Genomic DNA, 25413 nt, shown 5'->3' with positions numbered 1-25413 from the left:
AAATCTTAACATTAATAAAATAATAAATTATTATTAAATTAATAATAATATAATAATAATAAATAATAATGCATTAATAATAAAATAATAAAATACTAATAAATCAATAATAACAAACAAAGATATTAATTATTAAATACAATAATAGTAAAGTACAAATAAAAATTTAATACAATATAATTAAAGCAATGTCAAAACAACAATAATAAAACATTGATAATTAAATAATAAAATGTTATGGAGTAATAAAAAGATAATGATAATAATAAAATACAAGTATATTAATCATTAAAATAATAATAAAATCCTCATCAAATAACAGTACTATAATAAAATATTAATAAATTAATAGAAAGCAAAGATATTATTTATTTAATAATAATAATTAATTACAAATAAAATATTAATATTTTATCATTGAAGTTATAATAGAATACCAAAATACCATTTATTAAATAATAATTATAAAATAAATTTAAAATAATAAACAAAATACTAGAATAGTAATAGTCTAATAAGAAAATGGTAATACAGTAATAAATTATTAATACCATATAATAATAGAAATATTATTAATGTAATGATAATATAATAATATATTAACGAAATATTTATAAATTAATGATAAATACTAAGGTATTAATTATTAAATACTAATAAAATAATAATAAGAAACTAATAAAAAGCAAAACTATTAGTTATTAAATAATAATAATTAAGTAGAAAAATGTTAATATAATAGAATTTAAGTAACATAAAATACTAACATATTAACTATTCAATAATAACCAATGAATTTTAAAAGAATAAATACAATTAATAGAAATTAATAAACTAATTAAGAAAATAATAATAAAATATATAAAATAATAAATTAATGATAAATATTAAGATATTAATTATTAAATAATAATAACAAAGTGCTAATAAAATAATAAATATATATTCATAAAATATTGATAAAGTAATAATAAAATAATAAATAGACTAATACAAAATTGAAAATTTTCAATTGATTCTGACTCCAACTTTCAACGAACCAAACAACAACAATCGAAATATATATATATTATACCATGTATCTAAGATACTACAATATTACATATACTATAATTTCTAGGCCTGGTTGGGCCAATTGGGCCTAAGGCTTACTTGGCCTCGACCTGGTCTAGAAATTTGTGGGCATGACAAGGCGGACTGAGCCAAGCAACCAGATCATAAATGGTCATCCCTAGTTACTTCTCTACGAGTTTTGCCTTCCCTGATCTCCCCCATGTTCTCGTTGTATAGTACTAGTTAAGTTGTGCAAGCAGATAAAGATGAACATAGTGGGGAAAATAGATGGTAGGCAAAACATATGGTGCATTGACTAGCAATAAAGAATATGAGCCAGTGATAAAATGACATGATGCAATTGACATCTTTAACATTGTTAAAGTTTGGTGGGTAATTAAATACATCTTACAAAATGTAAATCAATGAAAAATTGATTAAAATCTTTATTTAATATGCATCAGGTATTAGTGATTGCACCATAATTGAGCAAATAAATGTATTTAAGGTTTTTCTTTTTTTTTTTTTTTTTGCATGGTTGTCTAGATGCTAGGCCAAGGCAAGTATTTGCACTTTTGTCAATGCAAAATTCCCACCACCTGATAGTCGTATTGGGACCACATTAGTTTGCTTCCTATCACCACTCCTCCCAAACAATTAACATTCTTCCTAGGCTCCTCGTACTTGCATATAAAGTGGGGACTACATTATTTAATCGACTATTTTATTTCTCACAAACAAACAAAATAGCCAAATAAAGATGGAAAAGTAACCTAAAATTTACACCCCCTTACTCTAATGGAAATTTCATTTGGCAAACAAAACGGTACCAAAGGCTCATTGATAGGGTCAAAAGAAATGTTAGTTAATGATAATCCCATGAAGGAATTCCATCACCTCTTTTTTTGGCAATCACAAAATTTATGATAGTTTTAGGCTCCTTATAAAAACGTAGTGTCCACAATTGGCAATCATTGAAATTGGAAGGAGCACAAATGCAAACATGTAGGGTTTTGCAACCTTATATTTTGTAATGTTTTATATGTATTTGCACTGTATATATTTGCATTTATATTATTTCCAAACTGAGCCTTTACAACATATTAAGTATTATCGCAAAATTTGAAAATATGCATAATGAGAATATGTGTGTGGGAAATACATGAGGCCAACAAAATCCTTTGGTTACATTACGGGTGTAAAGCTTTGATTGAATAGCTCAGACTCAAATTCAATTGGGCTCGATTCGAGCTTGATGCTAATCAAGTTTGAATCTTAGGGTAAGTTTGATTAGTTTTTCGAATTTGAATTTAAACAATAAAATATCTGACTTGACAGTTTGGGAGCTTGGCTATAAATATATTATGTATTAGTTTTTATAAAATATAAAAATATATTTTACATTATAGATATTATATATTTATGAATTTAAAGTATATTAATTTTTGAACTTTTGAGCCAAACTCAGGCTTATCAAATATTTAGTCAAAACCAAACTTCAATAAGAAAACAGAGTTCGAATCAAACTCAAACTTGAATTCAAATGTAGGTGTATTTTAGTCAAATCGAACTACTACATGTTGAATTCAGCTCGATTTGTTGCGATTGCACCCCTAGTATATATAATGTAGGCTTATTATTGATGGCCTATTCTATATATTCAAAATACAATTGTTGTTATTCCCTCTACACTTCATATTGCTTCTCAACCTCCTTAGAATTTTATGTTTATTTTGAATATTGTTAACAATTAAAAAAAAATCAAACATGAGAGTATTTAAACCCACCCACAGATAATTTAATGTCCTTATTATAGGAAATTGAAAGTAATCACCCCATAAAGAGCAACGACATCTTTTAACACCAGTCTCTGCACCCTATGGGCTCATGGGCTGGTCTCTTCTAATGGAGTGAAGGTGATCTCAGGTCCATCTCATAGGTACTAATTTCAGTGAGATCTCTTAAAAACATACCTGGATGACAGTATCAATATAGTGTAGGATAATTATTTTCTATGAAAATAGAAAAACAGGCACACCATCCTTATTGGGAAATTGAACAACTTTTGGGGATTGATATTGCTTTAAGTGCATGCAACTACCTACTTATGACTCTAAGTGTCTGTCTTTCTCTTCTGTATTTTCTTCTAGACTTCAAGGGTTGATAGAGAACTTTGGTTATTAGGTTAGTTGTTGATAGTTTGATACTGTTTTTCAACAAACACCCTTTTGATAGTTATTGCTCCATCTATCCAGGGAGAGCTTGATTCACTTTACCATGCTTTACCTATCAAAAAAACGTTTATATATAATGTCGGATCAGATTACCACTCAATAGAAGCTATTACATCATCTTCGAAATCACCATCTGCATTCAATGGTTAGAGTATCTTTGATGCATGTAATGCATAATGAACCATCTTTATTAACCATTTTCAAAAGAAAAAGAAAAAATAAACATAATTATGGGGGAGGAGCAGACGACATAGCCCGTTTTGCCTAGACCTAAATGATATAATATTCTCTTAGGGTGACAATGGATCAGTTTTAAGTTGGACCCGTCCAAATCAAAATCAATTTGGATGGAACAATATGATATATTGAATTGGACCAGTCCAGGCTTAATGATCTAAAATATTTATTGAATTGGATTGGACCTGATCCATCTATAATGGATTTATGGGGTCCAGCTACATTGTTCCAGATGTGCGGTGTATGGTGCTTTTGTAAACAGTACACCGTGCATCGCCACGAATAAGGAGCAATGCTATACTTTCTCAATCTAGGACATGTGGGCCTTATGGGGGCCCATGGTGTATCTCATCTGGTAGGTCCAAAGCAAGGCGCTCCCTAGTAATGCTGAGTAATAACAAACAAAAGGGAAAACTTAGAACAACTACCACTCTCACCAGTCCTTCACAAACTAAGGGCCAAAAAAGAAAGAAAGACTCCCTTGATTAATTCATTTAAAATGCAAGAGCATAAAATATTAACAGATACCAAATTAAGGAAGATTTATCGTAATATACCCTTGGCAGCCTGCGCTGTCCAGAGGGCTTCGTGCATGACACGTCAGTTCACAGAATTCCGTGTAACAGCAACAGTGCTTCAGGCATGGTTCATTGACTGACGTGTCGTGACGAGAGAGCCCGTGGAAAGCAGAGGCTCCCGCCGGAATTAGGTCACGTAACAATTACCGGAAAATCACGTGCTTATTCCACGGACTCCACGTATCCACCTAATCTTTGCTTTATTATTGAAAGGGGCCTGTAATTTTAATATTTCTTATAAAGAGGCAAGCTCCCAAGCAAAAGTCAGTTGAACACCCCACATCACTGCTCGCAGCCTCCCCCTCCGGTCCCCACAGAAAGCAAAAGTTTTAGAGAGAGAAAGAGGAGATAGAGAGTTACCACTCATCATCCACCCAGGCACCCACACAGAGCGCCAAGAGCGACGAGCGCGACCCTTTGATCTCTCTCCCTTAAAAACCTACTTTTTGACCGTCTTGCAGGTTGGTTTGTTAAATCTCTCTCTCTCTCTCTCTCTCTCTCTCCTGTTTTTTATCGTTCTTTTTTCACTCTCTCTTTCACTGTCTCTCTCTCTCTCTAATACACATTTGATACAAACACTGGATTTGAGTCTCGTCCATTCACTGTCTCCCCATTCCTCTCTCACTCTCCTCTGTTGTGATGATTCCCGCCAACCTATTTCATCCATTATGCACCTTTTAAAACCCTAAATTCCTTCGTCTCCCTCTCTGACCACTTTAGGTAAGTCGTTGAAACCCTCCAAGATTAAATCGAATCAACATTTGCGTGTTTTTTCCCCTGGTTTTCAATTCTACACCTATCCTGGTAGTTCGAGTGCAATTCTGGTTTTTAGGGTTTGCGTGTTGATTTGGTTGTGTTCTGATTGTTTTTAAGGCCTGATCGGTGGATCTGTTTCTCTTTTTTCTCTTTCTTGTTGGTTGTTTTTTGTTTGTTGCAGGCAAGAAAGGAAAAGAGGCGGTACGTGTGTCTGGATTTATGTCCCTCAATCAATCAAGATCTGACAAAAGCGAGGCCCAGTTAAGGAGACCTGGTCGATCTGGAAGCTCGGGTCAGCAGAGAAGCTTCTCAGGTGGTGGCGGGAAGGGCGGCGGTGGGACCGCCCATCCACCCTCTTCTTCGAGTAACTCGTCTTCGTCGTTGTCTTCGAATCGAAGGTACTTGACCTTCTATTACTTAAGATATTTTCTAGTTATTCTTTGACACAACTGTTGTGAGTCTGGTGATTTGGAGAGAATTCTATATAAAAGTTAGGGCTTTTTTAATCTCTTTTAGACATTTGATACCATCAATTGTATGGTGTTGGCTCTGTCTATCAGCTTTAGGAGGCCTGGTAATGGACAAGGAGGCCAATCTAGGGTGAACGCAGCGAGTACAAATTCAGAACCCAATATTTCTGTTAACCGTGCAGTGCAGAATGGTACCTACGTACAACCCCCATTACATGGTATATAGTTTTTTCTGCTGCCAGTACTTTACTCGTTTGACAACAGTGAGAACGTAGAGTGGTGATTGAATAGGAGAAATGGGTTTCATCTTTAGTTTGCTTATTTATTTATTGAGGAATACTACCATTTTTTCTTGGACTGGTTATAGGAGTGTCAAATGCGCCTGTCCCAAGTGTTCCCTCCAAGGCCACAGACTCGTCTAGTTCAAGAGGTACTGGAATTGCACCTGCGCCAAAATCTCCATCATCTCAAACAGCTCTCAGAGCTGTGGATTCAAATGTATCCACGACACCTGTCAAAGGTACGACTTAGTTGCACCTTTCTGTACCTTAGTATGTAAGAGTTCTCCAAGTGGGGCAAATCTATCTTTTGCTGGCCGGCTATGTTGCCGGTTAGACATTAGAATTTCATTGGTCTGCTTATACCTTTTTGGTAGAAACTAGTCTTCTTAAGTGGGGATCTTGTTTGTGTTTATGCCAGTACAAATTTCTTTATTGGTTTCTTATAGAAGGTCCACATTTGTAATTGCTTATTTTGTTTTGAATCTCATCTTGATTGTGTTGTCAATTGGCATTTCCCAGCAGATGTGCCTAGGGCATTTCCTCTTCAATTTGGGTCTATAAGTCCTGGTTTCATGAATGGGATGCAGGTAAATTTTTTCTTTGGCATTTTATGCAAGTTATTAGTTCCATCTCTCTTTCTCTCTCTCTCTCTCTCTTTATTTGCTATACAAATCTATGGTGTCCCTAATTTCTAATCTGTCTAAAGGAAAGAAGGATGACTTGCCTTTGTGTTTGTAGATACCTGCTCGAACTAGCTCAGCCCCCCCAAATTTGGATGAGCAGAAAAGAGATCAGGTCTGTGATTGCATGGTGATGTTGTGTGATTTTCTCCTTTTTACATGGATACACTTTCATGTTTTCATTTCTACCCGAACAGACCATCATTGTACTTCCATTGGTCTAATAATAAATGATATGGTTAGATTTTTCTGCATGATTATCTTCAAACTATGGCCAAGGGGCTGTGGGCTGATGGGTGGTACTTGTATGTGCTTGTGATTTGTGAATGGAAAAATGGGGAAGAATGGGCTTAGTTTATTTAGATGGAAGCAACCAACAATTCATTGTTTCATATGCTGAGCCTGTAAGGGTCCTGAAAACCTAGTCATATTTTGGAAACTAAGTAATGTGTTCAGTCATTATAGTAGCTGTATTTGTTTGAGACTATGATTCTTTTATAATGCAGGCACGTCATGATTCTCTTAGAACCACATCCTCAGTACCAATTCCTTCTGTTCCTAAGCAGCAACTAAGAAAGGATGTGGGTAGTGTTAACCAATCAAAATCTGGGGAGTCCCATTCCCCTTCTCAAGTCAAAAGAGATGTGCATGCTCAGGTTCCTTCTGCACCTTCTTCTGCAACAACACAGAAGCCTTCTGTCCTTTCCATGACCGGAATGCCTATGGCAACACCATTTCAGCAGCAACAGGTTCCTGTACAATTTGGTGGGCCCAATCCACAGATTCAGCCACAAGGTGTATCTTCAACTTCATTGCAAATGCAGGTACCCTTACCAATTGGAAATACCAATCAAGTGCAACAAAAGGTGTTTGTTCCAGGTCTTCAATCTCATCAATTGCAGCCTCAAGGAATGTTACATCAGGCCCAGGGTCTTACTTTCACTCAAATGGGTCATCAGCTAGCTCCTCCATTAAGCAGTATGGGAATTGGGATCACCCCTCCATTTGCACAACAGCAAGCTGGAAAATTTGGTGGTCCACGTAAAGCTGTTAAGATTACTCATCCTAAGACCCATGAGGAGTTGAGGCTTGACAAAAGGACAGATTCTTATTTGGATGGTGGGCCATCAGGCTCGAGGTCACATCCTAATGTCACCCCTCAATCCCAGCCCATTCCATCCTTTAACCCTGCTCACCCACTAAATTACTATCCCACAATGCCACCTAATTCTTACAATCCCATCTTCTTCCCTGCTCAAACATCTCTTCCTCTGACAAGTAGCCAGATGACTGCTGGTTCTCCAGCAACCAGATATAATTATTCAGTTGTCCAGGGTCCACAAACTGTGCCGTTTATGAATGCTTCTTCTCTTAACCCCATGTCAACTAAGATTGGGCCCCCAGTGCAAAACACTGCTGAACCAACAAACTTGGAACATGCTGATACTTCTGCTCAACTGGCTCCAGTTCAGGTGATACCGAAGCCAGCTACTGGTTTGCCTGGAGAAAAGTTTGGATTATCTACAGCATCAGTTGTTTCACCTGTTGTTAGTATAGGTGAATCACCAAAATTCTCAGTTGCTTCACCTGTTGTTAGCAAGGGCGAATCACCACAATTATTAAGACCAACAGGGGATACCACCTCATTTCATCCACAAGGGGACTCAGATATTGGTTCAGAGAGTTCCACTCAGTATTCAAAATCCCTTCCTGAAGCAGCTAAACATCCTAGTAGTTCATCTGTTAATGTTTCAGTGCAGAGACCAGCTTCATCTGCTCCTGCTGCGGCTCCTGATGAGTCTCTGTCCATTATGACCAACATAGAAGGCAGAAGAAAAGAAGCTGTTAGAAGGTTAGATTCTCTTAAGGATCATCAAAAGAAACAGAGCAAGAAAGACGCACAACATTCTCAACCACATGATCAGGTGTCATGACCTTTTCTTTTCATAGATGTAATTATTATGCCTTTCCATTTACAAGTTCTGCTTTCAGTAACTTCAGGATGGTGGTTTTCATGCAGGCAGATGCCTCTGATTTTGTAAGTAGTTCAATGTCCTTTTCGTCAAAGTTGTCTGAGGAAGTTGACCAACACACTGAAGATATGCAGTCTCCTCCTTCAGAAGTGGTTGGATCATCCATCTCTATCTTGAATGATGAATCCACCACTTCTGTTGCTTCATCAACATTTTCTCATGAAAATACCAATTCAATTTTGAATTCCCCTTCAACTAGAGGTGAACGAATGGGTAGTCAAAATGATTCTGCAATGGAATCTGATATATCTCGGCAGGAGACAGCTCCTATTCCAACTCCAGTTTCCTCTGAAGTGGCTTCAAAACTTGAGAGGAAGGGTGTTGAGAATTCAAGTGGTGGTCCACTTTCTGCTGTAGTGTCAGGTTCCAAGGATAGGCCTGCTTTAGATCTGAATAGGGTCAAGAGTAATGCTAGGGTGAAGAAAAAGAGAAGGGAAATTCTAAAGATAGCAGATGCTGCTGGGACAATTTCTGATCTATATATGGCATATAAGGGTCCAGAAGAAAAGCAAGAACCGGTTATTTCTTCTGAGAGTATAGACAGTACTTCCAGCGTTGGTGAGAAGCAGGTGCTTGCATCAGATGATACTGGGAAGGATGTTATAGAAAATGAGGAAGATGGACAAAGTAAAACTGAACCAGACGACTGGGAAGATGCAGCAGACATCTCTACCCCAAAACTGAAAACATCGGATGATGGAAAGCATGTTCGTGGTGGCTCCATGCATCGTGATGAAGATGGAAGTGAGGTCATTGGCAAAAAAAAGTACTCTAGAGATTTCCTGCTGACATTTGTGGAACAATGTAAGGATCTTCCCATGGGTTTTGAAATTGGATCTGATATACCTGATACCTTAATGAGTGCTCCAGTTGGTATAGCTCATATTGTTGATCGTGAATCATATTCTGGTTCTGGAAGAATTATAGATAGGCCTGCTGGAGGTCCCCGGTCTGATCGTCGTGGAAGTGGTATGGTGGATGATGACAAATGGAACAAGTCACCGGGTCCTTTTACTGCAGGGAGAGATATGCGGTTGGATATTGGTCTTGGAGGTGGTGTTGGGAATTTTCGACCTGCTCAAGGAGGTATGCATGGTGTTTTAAGAAATCCACGTGGTCAACCTTCTGCTCAATATGTTGGTGGAATCCTCTCTGGGCCAATGCAATCTCTGACACCTCAAGGAGGGATGCAGAGGAACAGTCTTGATGCTGATAGATGGCAGCGTGCTACAGGTATTCAGAAAGGTTTGATTCCTTCACCTCAGACTCCTTTACAGGTAATGCATAAAGCTCAGAAGAAGTATGAAGTGGGTAAAGTATCTGATGAAAAAGAGAACAAGCAAAGACAGTTAAAAGCTATACTCAACAAGCTAACTCCACAGAACTTCGAAAAACTTTTTAAGCAAGTCAAAGAAGTTAATATTGGCGATGCAGATACTCTTAGTGGTGTCATTTCCCAGATTTTTGATAAAGCTCTTATGGAACCAACTTTCTGTGAAATGTATGCAAACTTCTGTTTTCATCTAGCTGGTGAGTTGCCTGATTTCAGTGAGGATAATGAAAAGATCACCTTTAAGAGGTTGCTTTTGAACAAGTGCCAGGAAGAATTTGAGAGAGGGGAAAGGGAGCAAGCAGAAGCTGATAGAGTTGAGGAGGAGGGCGAGATTAAACAGTCTGAGGAAGAAAGGGAGGAGAAACGGATTCGGGTACGAAGGCGAATGCTTGGTAATATAAGATTGATCGGAGAACTGTATAAGAAGAGGATGTTGACTGAGAGAATAATGCATGAATGCATCCAAAAGTTGCTTGGACAGCATCAGAATCCCGATGAGGAAGATGTTGAAGCTCTGTGCAAACTAATGAGCACTATAGGGGAGATGATAGACCATGCCAAAGCTAAGGAACACATGGATGCATATTTTGACATGATGACTCAGTTATCGACAAACATGAAACTATCTTCTAGGGTGAGGTTCATGTTGAAGGATGCAATTGACCTGAGGAAGAATAAGTGGCAGCAACGACGAAAAGTTGAGGGGCCAAAAAAGATTGAGGAAGTGCATAGGGATGCCGCTCAGGAGCGGCAGGCACAAGGTAGGCTTGCCCGTGGTGGTTCAGGAATTAGCTCTTCAGCAAGAAGGGGGCAACCCATGGACTATGGTTCGCGAGGGTCACCCTTGTCTTCTCCAAACACCCAGATGGGTGGTTTCCGTGGCTTGCCACTTCAGAGTCGTGGATATGGTGCTCAAGACGTTAGGTTGGAGGATAAACATCCCTACGAAAGCAGGACATTGTCAGTTCCTTTGCCACAAAGGCAGATGGATGATGATTCTATTACTCTTGGTCCCCAAGGTGGTCTTGCTAGGGGCATGTCTATCAGAGGACAACCACTGATATCCAATGTTCCTGTTGCTGATATTCTTCCTAGCCCTGGAGACTCCAAGAGGTTGGGACCTGGTCCAAATGGTTATGGTCCTGTTTCTGAGTGGACAAATTATAACTCAAGGGAGGCGCTCATACCAAGATATATTTCGGACAGATTCATGGGACCACCTTCTTATGACCAATCAAGTTCACAAGAACGCAATTCATATTTTGGGAATCGGGACTTAAGACCCATAGATCGCTCTCTTGATAGATCCACGACTTCTTCACCTGCCACACAGATGCAGGGGTCTTCTGCTGCTTCACAAAATATTACATCAGAAAAAGTATGGCCTGAAGAACGTCTTCGAGACATGTCATTAGCAGCAATCAGAGAATTCTACAGGTATCTTCTTCCCTTATGGATTTTTCTATTCCTTATCTGGTAGTTGTGTCCGAATTCCTTAGTGCATTAACGATGGGATGTTGTGTTTCTACCACTGATGGTGAAAAGCCATTCATCATTTTGTTTATAGTGTTTCCCTTTTGTAAGTGCAATTATATTTTCTTTTACTTAAGTTTGTTCTGGTTGATGCTTTACAAAACTTTTTGGTCTAAAAAGTTATCCTCTTCTTCATATTCATTTTGCATGTTCTTCCTTGAACTTAAATTGTACTTTTGTTTTATATTGTGGATTCCATTGAAGTGTAGAGGTCTTTTATTTATTATTTGATATCATGTTGTGGTTCCTGGACTTTTATTTGGATAATTTTATAGCAATGTGGAAAACAGTGCAAATAAGTGGTTTACTTATATGTTTGCATAATGTGCAAGAGTAGAGGGTAGAGCATCACTTTGAAGGAGGGATGGACAGAGATTCATCCTCTAATCCATTGTGCTATGGCTTGAGTTTATTCATGTTGGATGGGTTCCTCCCAATTCCTAAAAAACCTACCTAGGAATTTATCTAATGATAAAGTCTTTTATGGATTGCATTAAGTCAAAATGGAAAATAGAGAGTACCATTGTTTCATTCACTGTGCTGTTTTTTAGAGTTTTGGATTTTCTTTTAGTGTTTTCTGAGGTTGGTATGGGTGATTTTTGGAGAAGGTGAAAACTGATGCAGAGATGTGTGTGGATGGGCCATTGAGAGGAGTGATAGGTTCCTCCTCGAAACTTTTAATTTTCCTTTATTTATCATGGATGTGATATTCATTGGGTTGCTACAGTTTACTATCATCTCTGTAGCAAGGGAGGGGTTCCTTATTGCTAGATTTGCAGTTGTAGGTTGTTTGATCTTGGTACTCTCTATTGGTGTAGGAACTTATGACGGTTGCTCTTTTTGGAACCCTTGTTTTTTGGGCAGTAGAGTTTTTAGACTGGATGGTTAGGATCCTGTTCAATTTGTCAAGGTTGGTGGGCTTTGTTAACCCCATTAGCTATGGCCCTATCTCTCTGTTTCGGGGCATAGGGTTTACATTTTATTGGGCTATAGGAGGGTGCTTGTTAAATTCAACTCTACTTTTGCGGTTGGGCAGTTAAAATAGTTAACCTGGCAGTGTCTGGGCTTCTCACTTCATCAGGGTAGTCTGAGATACTCCATCTAGTTTGACCACCTTGTTACAATATGTTCCTAGCTTGCACATGGTTATAAGTGCTTGATGATGCAAAGTATTTCTATTTTGCAGCTTTTCTCCTCTAGTTCCAACTTGAAAAAGGTATTTGAAAATATTGTGGGTCTGATATGTGTTTGAAAAGATCGAGCAATGTGTTTACTTGTTAAAGCCCATTTACTGACAAGGCAGACAACTTAACATTAGTGTAATCAGCAGTTTCAGTGAGAAAACTGAATAAGAAAAGGGCACATCAGGTGGCCTTTGACTAAATGTTCCACTGAACGGATGATTTACAGTCAGGGAATAAGTTATGGATAAATTGGAACCATGTATTCAGTGGTTCACTACTCTATCATTGCATAAGATGTAACATAATGCAATAAGACCAAATCACCAAACAAATCAAGGAAATCAGAATACCATCTAGTGTTTTAATCTGATGAAATGGAACTCTAAATGGAGGATCATCATCATCATCATCATCATCATCATCATCCAAGCCTTATCCCGACTATATGGGGTGGGCTACATAAATCTTGTTTATCCATTCTTTTTTTTTTTTTTTTTGAGAAAATTTAACCAGAATTTATTAAGAAGAAAGGGGGGGGGACCCCTACAAGTTATAAAGGAGGAAACTTGTCGCTATACAAATGCTCCAAATACACACCAAATTTAGCTAGGCCATCTGCAGTATGATTGTGTTCCCTAGGAATCCAAACTAAATTAACTTTCAAACCATCTAAAGAATCCCAAGCTTCAGTCAGATAATGATACAGTCTCCAAGGGCCTCCCTCTTTGTCTCTTAACCATTTTATCATATTTGCTGAATCACCTGCAATGATCAAATTCTGAATTCCCAAATTCTTTATTATCCTGATTCTGGTGAGAGCAGCCATTACTTCAGCCTTTGTGGAGTCTGCCCAGCCGGTTGGACCACTAAAAGTCCAGCAAATGTTGCCCCTTTCATCCCTAACTGTACCGCCAATACCTGCAAGGTCCGGATTACCTAAGGCACAACCGTCAAAATTAAGGGTTATCACTCCTTCACTTATGGATACGGGATGCCTCAAGGATGTTTGCTGGGGATGAGGGAGAAACAGAAAGGGGTGAATATCTCTGTAAGATCATTGACAGAAAGTCCTTTGAACAGAGCTGAATTCATCGTCCAAAGGATGCAAAGATAGGTAATATCTGAGGTTAACTCCTAGGGAACAACCTAGGGAAAGAGGTTTCCAGGGTAGATTCCCCCCACCAAAGATCTTTCTAGAATTTAATTTTAGAACCATTTCCCACTTTATACCTTATAAAAGGAAAGAAAGAAGTATGAATGGAACATATACCTCTCCAAGGATTTGTGGCCTTTATCCTGTTCAAATGGAGATTGCAATCCCACCCGTTAGTATTTCGGGAGAGAATAATTTTTCTCTTTAAGCTGTCCAATACCCAAACCTCCTTTCTCTTTTGGTCTGTATACCTGTTTCCAGTTGACTAAATCGTTTCTCTTATCTCCACCGCCTTCCCAAAGAAAGTTCCTTTGGAGCTTCTCAATCTGATTTCTGACTTTAGTCGGAATCTGGAAGACAAAAAGAAAGTAGACAGGCATATTTGATAAGAAGGCCTTTAAGAGAGTAAGCCTCTACTCCCTTTTGAGAGATAACACTTTTTCCAAGTCGGTAGTTTCTTCTCGCATTTCTCCATCACTGGTCTCTAAAAAAATGAGGGATTTTGGATTCCCTCCAAGATGCATCCTAAGGTAGGTAATGGGGAGATTCTCCTCTTTGCATCCCAACAAAGATTTGAAATTTTCTAGAAGTTCCACTTCCACTGAGTTAATAGCAACAATACTACTTTTGCAAAAGTTAACTCTCAAACCAGTGAGAATCTCGAAACATTCGATTACCCTTTTAGTGTTTGTGATGTTGGTTGTGGAGGCATCCAGAAATAAGATTATGTTGTCAGCGAATTGTAAGTGAGAGATGTGAATTTTATCCCTACCCACTTCAAATCCTTTCACCAAGTTGAGAAGAATTGACTTGTTGAAGAGATAGTTAAATATGTCCATCACCAAAGTGAAACGTAAGGGGGAAAGAGGGCAACCTTGTCTTAGACCCCTACTAGCCTTGAAATATAACCTTTAGCTTCACCATTTATCAATATTGAAAACCAAGGAGTGCCAATACAACCTTTAATACACCTGATCCGTTTTCTCCCAAAGCTTCATAGCTTTGAGCAATCAAGAATGAAGTCCCAATCCACTTTGTCGTACGCCTTCTCTAGATCAAGTTTTACATGGACCCCCGGGATCCTAGAGGATTTTCTTTCTTCCACACACTCATTTGCAATAAGAATGCTGTCCACAATTTGTCTTCCTTTTACAAAAGCAAACTGATTTGGGGAAATTAGATCTTCAAGGACTTCTTTAAGTCTGTTGGCCAGAACCTTTGCCAGAATTTTGTATATGCTCCCAACCAAACTTATAGGTCTAAAGTCTTTAACTTCCAAAACTCCCTCTTTCTTAGGGATGAGACAGAGAAAGGTAGAGTTAAGGCCCTTATTAACAATGGCAGATTAATGGAAATCCCTGACAAACTCCATGATTCTTTCCGTCCTTGCTGAAAATAGTCTTCTTGACTTCTTCCTCCTCAAAGATTCTTTCCAACCAATCCCTCTTTTCAGCTGATAGGGTAGTGCCGTCCCAATTATATAATGTAAACTGGTTATCACCATCCTTGGAGTAGAGGTTTTTAAAGAAGGAAAGGAAAGCTTCAGAAATTTCCTCAGGATTCTCCACTTCTCTCTGATTAAGTTTGAGCTTAGAAATAAAGTTCTTCCTACTTCTTCCCGAGGCATAGGTGTGAAAAAATCTGGAGTTATTGTCTCCTTCTTTCAACCATCTCACTCTTGATCTTTGTCTCCAATAGATCTCTTCTTTTCTAACTAGTTGTTCCCATTCCTTTCTTAATTCTGCTCTTTTATTTCTGTTTAAGGCATTAAGGGTTCTATTTTGCTCTCTATTATCTAAGTCCTCTAATTCTGAAAGAATTCTTTTTCTCTCTTCTTCAACAGCTTTAAATTCTTCTCTCCCCCAAGCTTTAAGATTTTTCTTCAAAGCTTTTAATTTCTGAAGAAGTCTGAACTCAGCCCAACCCTCTACTTTGCAGTCTTCCCACCATGTTGCAACCTTCTTACTGAAGTCTTTATGTTGTAGCCAGAGTTTTTCCAATCTGAATGGGGTCTTTCTTTTGATGATTCTTTCGGTGTTCAACAATATGGGCCAGTGGTCTGAGGTACATCTTGAACAAAGTTCTTGACACAGTTTGGGAATCTCTCCAACCAATTCTGAGATAGCAGAAATCTGTCAAGTCTGCAGCTTATGGCATTTTCTTGCATGTTTGACCAGGTGAATGGTCCATTTGTAAGAGGGAGATCACACAGATTGTGTCTGTCAATAAAGTTAGAGAAATTTCTCATGCTTCTGGTTGGGGTTCTACCATTAGAATGTTTCGAACTGAACCTTGTAACATTGAAATCACCCACTAAACACCATGGTATGTTCTCCTCATGCAGGGACTCCAGCTCAGCCCAAAACCTCTCTCTATCAGAGGGAGAATTAGGACCATACACACCAGTGAGGATCCAGCTGAAATCATCTTTAGTATTAGTGAACAGAACCGAGATTGAGAGTTCACCTCTGTCAATCTCCAAGTCTGAAATTTCATCTTCCTTCCATGCTAGGATGATACCTCCAGCGGAATCCTCAGCTGGAACAACAGTCCGTTTTCTACCCCTTATAACCCATATGGCTTTCATAAGATTTCTGTTGATGACTTCTTTTTTTGATTGCTGAAGGACAACTATGTCTAGATTTTTCTCTCTTCAATGTTTCTTTCACTAAGCTTCTTTTGAGCTGACCTTTCAAACCCATGACGTTCCAACTTAGTATCTTCATTGAATCACTTTAACAGAGTTCTCCTTATTCATCCTAGTTCCCTTTGAGATGTGATCCATTAGACCCCACTAAAGCCTTTTTAGTTCTTTTTTAGGACTTTTTTTCTGTTCTTCTCCTGAGCCTTTCCAGATTTAGTCTCCTCTTTTTTAAAGATTCTCTCCTTTTCATCTTCTTTGTCTCTTCTCTCAATTCCCAAAGTTCTGGCTATATTGTCAATTCCCAAATTCTCTGTCTCCTTCCTGCCAATGATTGATGGAACATCTGTCTGAATTGGAACAATCTGCATTGGGTGGGATGGCAACTCGTTTGAACCTAAAAAAGTGGAAGGGGAGAAAAGACAGTGAGATGCGGAAACAAGGCAAGAAAGAGGAGAATGAAGAGAAGACAGAACCGAATGGGGGGCGGGGGATCTCCTTGAGTGTGATTTATGGTTTTGGTTAGGAATGGAGGTGGACGAATCTCTCCCTTGTTTGCGAACAGGGGTGTATGATTCTGAAGACATTCCGTAGCCTAGATCGATTAACTGGGTCTACTCAAGAATCTCCACACAACCCCAACTTTCTTTGTCTATGAAAAGGTCTTTTACTCGTTCAAGAGCAAACTCACGAGGATCTGGATCTGTTTCAGTAACGTACGAGCTAAGGTCATCCTCTGTATCTTCTTCACTGACTGATGGCAGGCCAGAACTCATGGACGGAGTTGGAGCCTTGAAAACTTCACCAAGATGCTGGCCCGAGCTGGGAGGAGTTTGGGGAACCGCCTGACTGAAGGTGGGGGTTGCTGGTGGGCTTGAGGTGCTAGTTGGGCTAGAAGACTTTAGTGGGCCTTGGGTTTGAGAAGAGCAGCCCAAGTTTTCAAACCGGCTGGGTGTTGAGTCAAAATTGGAATTCCAAGAATTGGAGGGGGGGCTTATGAAATTTGAAACTTTTTATTTAGAGGTTGCGAATGTCCATCTTTTTTGTGTCTTTCGAGCTCCTCAACGCCTTTAGACTTGAGGAGGGAAGAGTGCTCTTGTGCGGAAGCATGGGGAACCACCGCCGACTTTCCGCCTTCCCTGTGCATGCCTCTATTATGACCAGGTCTCTAAGCAACGAAGGTGGAAGTGCCACGTGGAGGTGAGTCATTTAAGCGAGTTGCTCGGAGAGATCGGAAGGTGACTCATTCATCTTCTCCACCTCCATAGAGATGTAGAACCAGACGTTTCCATCCAGAATTGGGATTGATCGAGGGATGACATGAATACCACAAAATTTCACTTTGATTTTGGCAAAACTTAACTCAGAAAGATTCAAGGATCGGGGATCTATTTCTTTAAGACCTTCGTAGGTGTCTCCTATTAGAGAAATTTTCCTTCGTCCAGAGGTGGAATGGTAGCCCTCTTAACTCAAGCCATCCGTTGAATCTCAATTGATCAGGGATTGCGTTAATCTTTGGCCACCGATGTTCAATTTGAACCCAGTCACCAAAAACGAAGAATGATTTGAGCTTGGTCCAAGAAATAATCAGGTCTTCCGAAGGGGCAATGCCCATTGCTTTATTTTGCTCAAATGGGTGCAGTTTCAACAGGGATTTAAAATGTAAATTTGCAGACAATCCAACTTCAACTTCATCCCAATTTAACGAAGGTGTTTTCGTACAAACGAAAGCCAATCTCCAGTTTCCAAATGGCTTTTCCCGATGTGCAATAGATAGAAGCGCAGACCCTCCGATTTTATGATTTTGCGTTTGACTTCGAGCGAGGGAAAGGCTTCTTGCATGAGATTAACATGGCGGGGTTTCACTCTAGGTGGACAAGCCCAGTCCAAAAATTGGATGAAAGAATTCCAGCCATCAGAAGATGGTTCTTTTGGGATGCAAATGTATCTTACCTTGTCTGATTTTTCCCATCTGCTCAGACGGATGAATCTGCCCCAGGTATTTGATTTAAGTTGTAAACATAGGATTCTTCCCTTGAACACTCTCTTACAGTTTGCTAAAAGTCTTCGTTCACGTTCCAGAGCTTCCTGGATTTAGGTTCTAGTCCATAGAATGTCCTCTCGAGACAGGATTATCTGTGTCCAAGCTCCCTTGCCCCTTTCCGTTAGTACGAAATCATCTTTTTGATTGAGGCGTCGTTTAATTTCAAAGGATTTTGAATCGAAAACCACAAATCTCCGTTCCTTGGTGCTATTCTGTTACCAGTTTCTGCCTTCAGTTAGTAGAAAATCAACGTTTCGTTCTCTCTCATGGGCACTGGCGATTCACCGATTCACAAATGGAGCCTCCATCTACTTGTTTATCCATTCTGTTCCGTTCAATGTTATATCCATTGTTAAATTATTGGTACTTAAATCATGTCTTACTACTTATACCATGTCCTTTTTGGTAATACCCCTAGCCCTTTGAGCTCTTCATCTTGCAACAAATCACTTCTTACAGGTGCTATTAATGGTCTGTTATACATGTGACCAAACCATTTTAGTCTACCTTGTCTCATTTTATCACCTACTGGGGCTACTCTAAGTTCTTTCAATTTACTTTATTTCTGACTTATCTTTTCTAGTTTTCCACTCTTCAATCTCGGCATACACATTTTTACCACTCATTTTTTTAGACATATTGTTTCTTTACTGCCCAACACTCTGCTCCGTACAGCAGAGCTGGCCTTACAAACTATTTTGTAGAGTTTTCCTATTAATCGAAGTGAGATTCACCTATCACATAAAGCTCCGGATGCACCTCCTTGTTTTGCTCGTCCTGCTCTAATTTTATGGGAGGAATGCTCCTCGATCTCTCCCTTGTTCCTAATTATTAAACCAGGGTATTGGAAAAGGTCACATGAGTTATCTCTCGGTCTCCAATCCTTAGTGTACCCTAATTTTCACTCCTATTGTTATTATTAAGTTTACATATCATATATTCTGTTATAGTCTCACACATTTTAAAACCTCTTGTTTCTAAGGCATTTGTTCATAAGATTAATTTTGCATTGAATCCTTCATTAGTTTCATCAATTAAAATAATGTCATCAACAAACAGCATACACTGTGGGACCTATTGTTAGTCAATTCCTCTAGGATCATTGCAAATAAATAAGGGCGTAGTGCTAAACCTTGGTGAAGACCCATAATAACTATAAAATCTGATGTCTCTCCCGTAGGTGTTCTAACATTGTTGCACCCTCATATATACCCTTAATTGGGTTTATATACCTATTTGGAACCCCTTTCTTTTCTTAGACCCACTGTACGTATTTTTCAAGGTGTTTAGGCAATTCTGGGCAACACTAGGACTGGGGTGCCCAGGCAGCGCATAGGTGATAAGAATTTGAGTTCATCCTAGAACTTCCTAGTCCTTACAAACACAACAAAAAGCTCACTCCCAAATCCTGAGAAACTCAAAACCTAGAAAACTCTCATAAGGCCTCCATCCCATAAACCACCCTAAAAAATCTTCCCAATCTGATCTCCTCTTCTTAGTTTTCGTTTCTCAATTCACTTTTCCAATTCCTAGAACTTTTTTCTTGCAAGTGCTTCCCCTCCTATAAAAGACAAACCCATTATCTTGCTTACTTAGGCTTCAGTTTCCACCACCCATTTCAAATCCAAATTTCCTTCTATTTCTCTCATTCGATCAAAAACCATCTCCTTGTAATCCTCCTCTCCTTTTTCTTCCCCTGATCTGTCCTTGGTCTCTCAAGTCTCCACCATATTTAGTATTATATCTTCTTTTTGACCATCTGAAGTAGATTCTAATTTTTCCTCTTCCCCCTTTTTTCTTCAAAAATTCCAAACCAAAATTGATTTGATCAGTACTTTTAGTTCTAGTTTTATCCTTAATTCCTTTCCTCTTGTTATACCGCTTGTAATTACTATTGGGACCCACCCCGCCAAGCCCTTCCTTCAAGTCATGAAACACTTTTGTAATATGAACTAGTTGACCTGTGTTTGAACCCTTGGGATTTTTCAAATTAACTCTTGAATCATCACCTTTTTGATTTCTTCATTTAGACTGGCGTCTTTTTTTTCCTCCCTAAATGCACCCCAAACTTTCCAATGTACAGTACACATGAGAGAACAAATAATTGTCCATCTTCTCCACTTCATCACAAGGACTTCTTGGAATCTTTGCCATTTCAACTCCTTTTCCCCCTAATTGTACCAACCTCCCATCTTCTTCTTTTGGCGAAACCAATTCACTGACAATTTGACAACCGATTTCGTTTTTGATATGACTGACCTGCTTATTGATATCTTTTTCTCTCTTTCTCCCTAGCTGCATCACCCCTTTCAACTTGATTTCCCGATTCGAATCACTAATCTTTGAAGGCACAAACTTATTGGCCAAGCTTGTTGAAACTAGAGCACTTTCCAACTTGCATTAGTTTGCTTGATCAACTAACACTAGTGTGGAGATAGGAAATGACCCACGAAAAGCTTGGCCAAATTGAGCTTTGAGCTGAAATCGAGCCCAATATATAGATTCATTTGCTAATTGAGTCGAGCTTGAACCTAGTGAAGTTCGCAAGCCTAATGGAACTTATATTCTATATAATATTGTTAATTTTTAATATGTAGGATTTGTAATTTTTATATGAAGCTTGGTTGATTGTCAAGTTCAAACATATGGGCTTTTGAGTTGAGCCAAATTTGAGTTCATGTTTCTAGCTCGAATTGAGCTAGAGCTTGAACAAGATCCTTATGTTTTTCTGTTGAGCCAAGCTTGAATAATCTAATATTGGGCTCAGCCCATATCCACCTGTGTGATGCCCCACCTAAAGCCAACTTTCATTCCATATAACAGTCCTCAAGGGGATGAACATAAGGTGTACCACCTTCTTCTGAAATTGGAACATATTCGTCAAAGTCTGTAATTGACTTCTTGGCCCTATTACTCTGCTAACCTGAGCCTGGTTAACATCTGAGGATATCTTGTTCAAGTCAGCATTCAAAACACTTGAGCCTTCATTGTAGACCTTATAGGGATGGGGCTCTAAAAGACAGTGCCATTTGTCAAGCACAACTTATGAACTGGTCTTCAAACTTTATTAGGCAGTTGACAAAGCCTTAACAACAGTCACTATATTTGCCATAGCCATTCAACTCATCTTCCAAATATATGATTTTTTTTTTGAGAAAAGGTAAAACATAAAAACACACAAAGATATAATTTGAACCCAACTGCAACTTAAATTTCATGGGGTCTTATTCAAAATGCTGATCCTCTCTATGGAGTTTCCATAGCCACTGGTAAATAAGGGCTTTACTCACGTATCCCATCTTCCTAAAACCAACTAACCTAGGAGGCTTTGACCCGCAAATCCTTTTGCTCCATGGTAGGATCTCTTCTTAACCCCTTTGGGCAGATGGATCAGTTTCTCAATAAAGAGTTTGAAGTTAAAGACCTAGAAGAGTTTTTTTTATTTTTATTTTTTGATGAATAAGACCTAGAAGAGTTGAGATACTTCTTGGGCATAATGGCCAGGTCCAAATATGACATTTTTATTTGTCAACAGAAATGCATCTTAGATCTTTTAAAGGAGACGGAAGCTGGGCATTAAGCCTTTTGATACTTGATACTCCTGTTGTCTGTTGATCCTAGCCACAAATTGTCAACTACAGATGGGAAACCTCTTGAGGATAAGGCCCGTTAATGTCTTGTTATATGCCCAAATATCACCATTGCTGCGAGTGTCATCAGCTAGTATGTGCACTCACCTAGGGATACTTATTTAGCAGCTGCAGAGGTCCTTGCTTGCTTGAAGGTTTATCCAGGTGGAAGCATTGTCTTATCTAATCATTCGACATAGGAAGATTGAGGGGTTTACTAATGCAGATTTTGTAAGTTATCCCTTGGTGATTGACGATCAGCATCTGGCTATTCTTCTCTTGTTGCTGTTAATATCAACTCTTGGCGGAACAAGATGCAGTATGTAGTTGCACACTCTAGTGCAGAAGTTGAGTATAAACTATGGCACATAGTGTTTTAGATGCATTGTGGGTATGATCCATGCTGGATGAAATTGGGATTGTTTATGATGAGCTTATGCATCTATACTGTGATTATTAGGCTGCTATTAGTATTGCTTATAATCATATAAGCATGATATGACCGAACATTAGACATGTTCATGGGCTGGGATGGACCAGGCTTTGCATCTTTATTAACAAAATACATTCGAGCTTGAGCTTGAGCTTGACCTGACCATTATGCCTAAATCTTGAGCCTGAGTCCGGCCTTGCTATAAAGCTTGAAGTCCAAGGCCCGAGCCTGAAGCCTGGCCTATAAATTGGGAAAAAGAGTTTTTTTTTTTTCTGTTTTACTCGATAAAAAATCGATCCATTCATATTATATGGCCTTAGCTCAGACTCGGGCTTAGGCTGGACTTTTTTGAGATAGCCCGAGCGCAGCCTGGAAAAATTGGGGCCTAGTGTTTTGAGCCCGAGCCTGAGTCCTAGCCCATAGGCTTAAATAAGATAATGTCCAAACCCGACAAAGAATGGGCCGAGCCAGGCTGGCCCGTTGGGCTACCTGGCCCATGAACAGGTCTATCGAACATATTGAGGTTGACAATGGAGGAAGTATCATCATCATTACCATCCAAGCCTTGTCTCAACTACATGGGGTTGGCTACAGCTATCCAATTTCACTGTTTTGTTCTGTTTAATGCGATATCCCATATGAGGTGTCAACAGAGTAAAAGATGGTGGAAGTAGAGTGTCACTCGTAATTTCTATGCATGATTCTCTCGAACCTTCTCTTCTCCTTTTCTTTTACTTATTTCTTCTGATTTCTGCACCTTTTATTTAATGAAATAATGGTCTTATGAAGACAGAAGTGTGGCCAAAAGACATCCATAGAAAAATGGATCCAGTCTTGCCAAAAGCTTGATCAGAAAAAAGAATCTTCTAGACCATCTGATTGATTTAATTAGGAATTGCATTTTCACTTAAAATTCCTTAGTAGATTTTGCAATTTTTCCACTTTTGCTTTCTGCTCTTCTGCTTTTCAGATGCTCTAATTACATTGTACTGTATTTCTGGTAAGCTGTACAATGTTAGAATTAAAAGATCATTGTATGTTTATATATATAGTTTATAATCTATAGACTTTTTATGAGCGTTCCGATTATTATGCTAAACCAGTACCGGTTATTGTTTTCAGTGCCAAAGATGAGAAAGAGGTTTCCTTGTGTATCAAAGACTTGAATGCCCCGAGCTTCTATCCATCAATGATATCGATCTGGGTCACAGATTCTTTTGAGAGGAAAGATATGGACAGGGATCTTTTGGCTAAGCTTCTGGTCAACCTGACCAGACCACGAGATGGTTTGCTGACACAACAGCATCTCGTCAAAGGGTAAAGAACCATGTTTGCTAGTGAGAAAACAGAAGTTGGTTAGTTTACCCTATTGTAACTTGAATCCTTGTCTTATTCATGTTTGTTTTTGTAAAATCAGGTTTGAATCTGTTCTTTCTACCTTGGAGGACTACATAACGGATGCCCCAAAAGCAGCAGAGTTTCTTGGGCGCATCCTTGCCAAAGTTATCATAGAGAATATAGTTCCCTTGAGAGAGGTTGGGCGGCTAGTACATGAAGGTGGTGAAGAACCAGGACGGCTTCTAGAGATTGGGCTCGCGTCGGAAGTTATTGGAAACACACTTGAGAGCATAAAATTAGAGAAAGGAGAAGGGCTTTTAGATGAGATCCTTGCAAGCTCCAATCTGCGGTTGGAGGATTTTAGACCCCCAAGTCCTATAAAGTCAAGTAAGCTAGATGCATTTCTCTAGTGGATGGTGATAGTTGTTAATTATTCATGTCTAGGGCCTTTTTGGGGTACTTTGGATCTGCGGCCGAAATGTATGTTAGGGGTTTGGGCCCTCTCTCTCTCTCATCTCATATTTCGGTTATTCTTCGCCATGCCATGCCTAATTATCATTACTATTATTTATTATTATTATTATCTTTATTATTTCTTCAACGGTTCATTGCAATGGCCAAGGCCCAATTGAGCATACAAACTTGGAATGGTACCACGTTTGTGCATAGTTAATTATTCAGTGTCTAACGACGCCATAGAAATAGGACAGCTTGACATTAATCCTCACTATACAACTTTTCTCAACTATTCTCGAAATTTAATAAGTTGTATGGTGAGTTTCAAATTCTTAATCCAATCAGCACAGAACAGGATTGTGTCGTCTGCAATTTTGCAAGTGGTACATTCTTCCTCTCAACTCTCCACCCCCTAATTAGATTCCCAAAATTTGCTCTAGAGATTAGCCTCCCCAACACTAAAGCAACCAGGGTAAACAGAAAAGGAGAATATATATAATTCTTCTGTTAACCTTAATGCCTTAGTGGTTGCTTCTGCCAGTGGTTGAAGAGAGCAAATGTTTTTTCCTTTTACTTTGATGGTCAATCAGAACAAGGTTTACTTCCATTTTTTCCAATTAGATTTTGTGCTCATTTTGGGGTTAAATGAGGTGGTATGGGCATTTTTGTATCAACTGTCCAGGCAAATTTCCATGTCTACTTTCCATTTCCATATAATGGAACTAGACTTGTTTATGGGCCATGTAGCTTGACAGGCCAGCTTGACCCAACTCATTCTAAGTTGGGCTTGGACCCAAAACACTAGGCCTGACATATTTTAGGCCGGGCATGGGCTTTCTAAAAAATATCTGACCCGAGCCCAACTCTGACTTGATAATATATTTTACAACAATACAAATCTCAAATGCCTCTCTCTCTCTCTATTTTGTTTCTCATAAAATCCATAATTTCTCTCTCTCACACACATCTTAATAGTCGATGTTTGTATATTGTAATATCTCCCCTCTAGGTTAAGGGCCAACCCATTTTCCCACCAAGTGCATGGGATGAATTAATCTTCTTTTATAAAAGTCTAAAGAAACCATTTCTCATTGCCATGCGTTATCAGGCTTTTCTCCTTTTTATTAATTTAATGTAAATTTGCTTCATAGATTTTTTGGTTTAATAATAAATTACAATAAGAAAAGAAAAAAAAACCATTTCTCATTGCCATGGGTTATCAGGCTTTTCTCCTTTTTATTAATTTAATGTACATTTGTTTCATAGATTTTTTGGTTTAATAATAAATTACAATAAGAAAAGAACTTACCCACTGAGCCACCATTAATTGATTCTCATGCTAACCAG

At 38.6% G+C, this 25413-nt stretch overlaps 1 protein-coding gene across 4 annotated transcripts; it reads left to right on the top strand.

Annotated features, from left to right (window-relative positions):
- Positions 1-4416: 4416 nt before the first annotated feature.
- EIF4G (eukaryotic translation initiation factor 4G) lies at positions 4417-24211 on the top strand. 4 transcript variants are annotated; one of them, XM_088949588.1, is made up of 10 exons: positions 4417-4563; positions 5040-5256; positions 5419-5546; positions 5696-5848; positions 6129-6196; positions 6348-6404; positions 6796-8214; positions 8310-11092; positions 23395-23589; positions 23690-24211. In XM_088949588.1, exons 2-10 carry the CDS (start codon positions 5078-5080, stop codon positions 24018-24020), a joined length of 5313 nt encoding a protein of 1770 aa, XP_088805714.1. In that variant the 5' UTR covers positions 4417-4563; positions 5040-5077; the 3' UTR covers positions 24021-24211. The 4 variants fall into 4 exon arrangements, with proteins under 4 accessions (XP_088805714.1, XP_088805716.1, XP_088805713.1 ...); XM_088949590.1 differs by having other exon boundaries at positions 4562-4822; positions 6132-6196; XM_088949587.1 differs by having other exon boundaries at positions 4562-4822.
- Positions 24212-25413: the final 1202 nt, after the last annotated feature.

Source organism: Nelumbo lutea, chromosome 6, assembly GCF_056320005.1.
Source record: "Nelumbo lutea isolate HS-2025 chromosome 6, American lotus-T2T, whole genome shotgun sequence".
NCBI classification, from domain to species: domain Eukaryota; kingdom Viridiplantae; phylum Streptophyta; class Magnoliopsida; order Proteales; family Nelumbonaceae; genus Nelumbo; species Nelumbo lutea.
Note: the sequence above shows the minus strand (reverse complement) of the source record. Positions and strands in the feature narration are given on the sequence as shown.